The sequence below is a fragment of the Loa loa genome, assembly GCF_000183805.2.
Source record: "Loa loa unplaced genomic scaffold supercont3.1233, whole genome shotgun sequence".
Taxonomy (NCBI): domain Eukaryota; kingdom Metazoa; phylum Nematoda; class Chromadorea; order Rhabditida; family Onchocercidae; genus Loa; species Loa loa.
In genome coordinates, this window is record NW_018109413.1 from 1 (window position 1) to 2,403 (window position 2,403).

The following is a 2,403-nucleotide window of genomic DNA, read 5'->3' on the forward strand; positions in this document are numbered from 1 at the left end:
ACAAAAAAAAAAAAATTGTTAGGTAAATAAAAGCCAATTAAGTAATCATTCTTTAAGCTTTCCATATATGATTTCAATTTTTCATTCAATTCAATTCAATTCAATTTAATTCAACAAATTCAATAAATTAATTTGAAATATTATTAAAACAATTAAATGGAATAAAATCAAAACAAAATAATTTAAAAAATTATTCAAACAATTAACAAAAAAGTTTAACGGAGGAATAATTTTAAATTTAAAAGAAAAAAAATAAATTTTTAGCGCACCACTTTTACTCCTATGTACTTTTCGTATTTTTCGCCAGGAATTTTTTCCGGATAAATCATTTTTTCGTTCCATTAACATATCCGGTAGCACATTCATCAATGAAACTTCCTTGCCGGATTTTTCTTCTTTACATTTTTCATCATATTTTTGACTTGTAGTATGTTGCAATTTTGTTTTTTCAATCGAATATTTTAATGAATTTCGAAATAATGAATCATGACTAGTTGTACGTAATTGATATCTATTCCGATTATATAAATGATTTTCATGTGATACGGTATGATTAGTGGAAAAATCTTGAGAAAAAGATTGAAATAATTCTTGACGATTATTGCCATTTTTGATTTTTTCCTTTTGTTGTTGTTGTTGTTGTTGTTGTTGTTGTTGTTGTTGTTGTTGTTGACATGATTTATTAATAGATAATGAATCATATTTGTCATCATATGTATCATTAGGCGCAATTGTCATATTTAGGCATATTTTAGCCATATATTTGCCATGATTAGCGGTTTTTTTAGCCGAATAAAATAATTTATCAGATGATGAATTAGCAGTGGGAAAAATATTAAATGATGTTGATTTAGTAAGTGTATATTCACCGCGACGTCGTGGCATTTTATTTTCAATATTTCTTCTCTTATTTTTTTAATTTTTTTTTCTTTTTGATTTTATTTTTTTTTTTTCAACCTAAAAATAATTCAAAAATTAATAGAATAAATATTGAATAAGTGAAATCAAACAAAGATTACCGTAACTTTTTTTTTTTAATGTGAAAAAAGAAAAATTAAATTAATTATATCATAAAATTAGTATGATTATTATGAACATAATTAAAAAAAAAGAAAAAGTAAATATTATAAGAAATTTGCATTTATGAGATTATGGTTTATTACAATAATCAATTTTATTTTACATACTAAATACTGATAATTATTATTATCAAAAATTAATTAAACTATACGAAATTAATTTATTTACTTTAGAACGGTAAATATTAACGGTTAACAATCAGGAATACTAATAATTCGGAATTGAAAAATGAAATAAAGAAAAAACAGTTGAAGGATTAACGATTTGAAATTATTTGAAAGATATCAATTATTCCAGTTCTATTCGTCTACTTTTTGCATTTATCGATAATATTATTTTGAAAAATGAACTAAAATAGATGAAAATTATAAATTCAAATCGGAAATAATTATTTAAATTGATTTGTGGAAACAATAAATAAATAAAAAAAGAAAGTACCAATATTCTAGGTAAAGTTTTTCATGACATTATCAATTATTTACACATTTCCACTCATCAAAAATTTACACTCTAAAAAAGTAAAATAAAAAAATTCAAATATTGGAAATGAAAAGCAAAACTTTAAATATTGGAATATATTGGAAATGAAAAGCAAAACCTGAAATTCTTTATAGACTAATCTATTTCTAAACATTCAACACAATTTCATATAACATTAGAAAACTAAATATTGCCAAATTTTGTTAAAATTGGCTGTTATAAATTGTACGAAATTTAAACACAACGAAATTAAAGGACATTTTTTTTCAACTTTTTGGCTTTTTTTTTCGAGAGAGAGAAAGAAAGAGAGGGAGCAGGAAGAGGAAAAGAGAGAAACAAAAAAAAAAGGGAAAATAAAAGAAAAGCAATTGTACTTAAAATGAATCACCGAAACATTTTCACCTCAAATATCTATTAATCAAAAAGTTTACATTCCATAAGGTTAGAACAATTACAATTGCGAAAGTCAAATATTTGTTAAACTGAAAAATGAGATTTAAAAGAAAACCAAAATGTTTATTATTATTATTGTCGTTATCATTATCATTATCATTATCATTACTATTATCATTATCATTATTGTTATCATTATCATTATTATAATCACTATTATTATCATTATTTATTATTATTATTATTATTATTATTATTATTATTATTATTATTATTATTATTATTATTATTATTATTATAATTATTAATTATTATCATTATTATTATTATTAATTATTATTATTATTATTATTACTATTACTATCATTATTATTTATTATTATTATTATTGCTATTATTGTCACTATTACCATTATTATTGTTATTATTATCACAGTAACATTATTGTTT

At 21.0% G+C, this 2,403-nt stretch overlaps 1 protein-coding gene across 1 annotated transcript; it reads right to left on the bottom strand.

Moving 5' to 3' along the window:
• Window positions 1–288: 288 nt before the first annotated feature.
• Window positions 289–885, bottom strand: LOAG_14667 (hypothetical protein; the record flags this gene model as incomplete). The annotated part of the gene is made up of 1 exon (XM_003150160.1): window positions 289–885. A coding segment is annotated over one exon (597 nt), but the record flags the coding sequence as incomplete, so codon positions are not given.
• Between the last annotated feature and the right edge of the window lie 1,518 nt (window positions 886–2,403).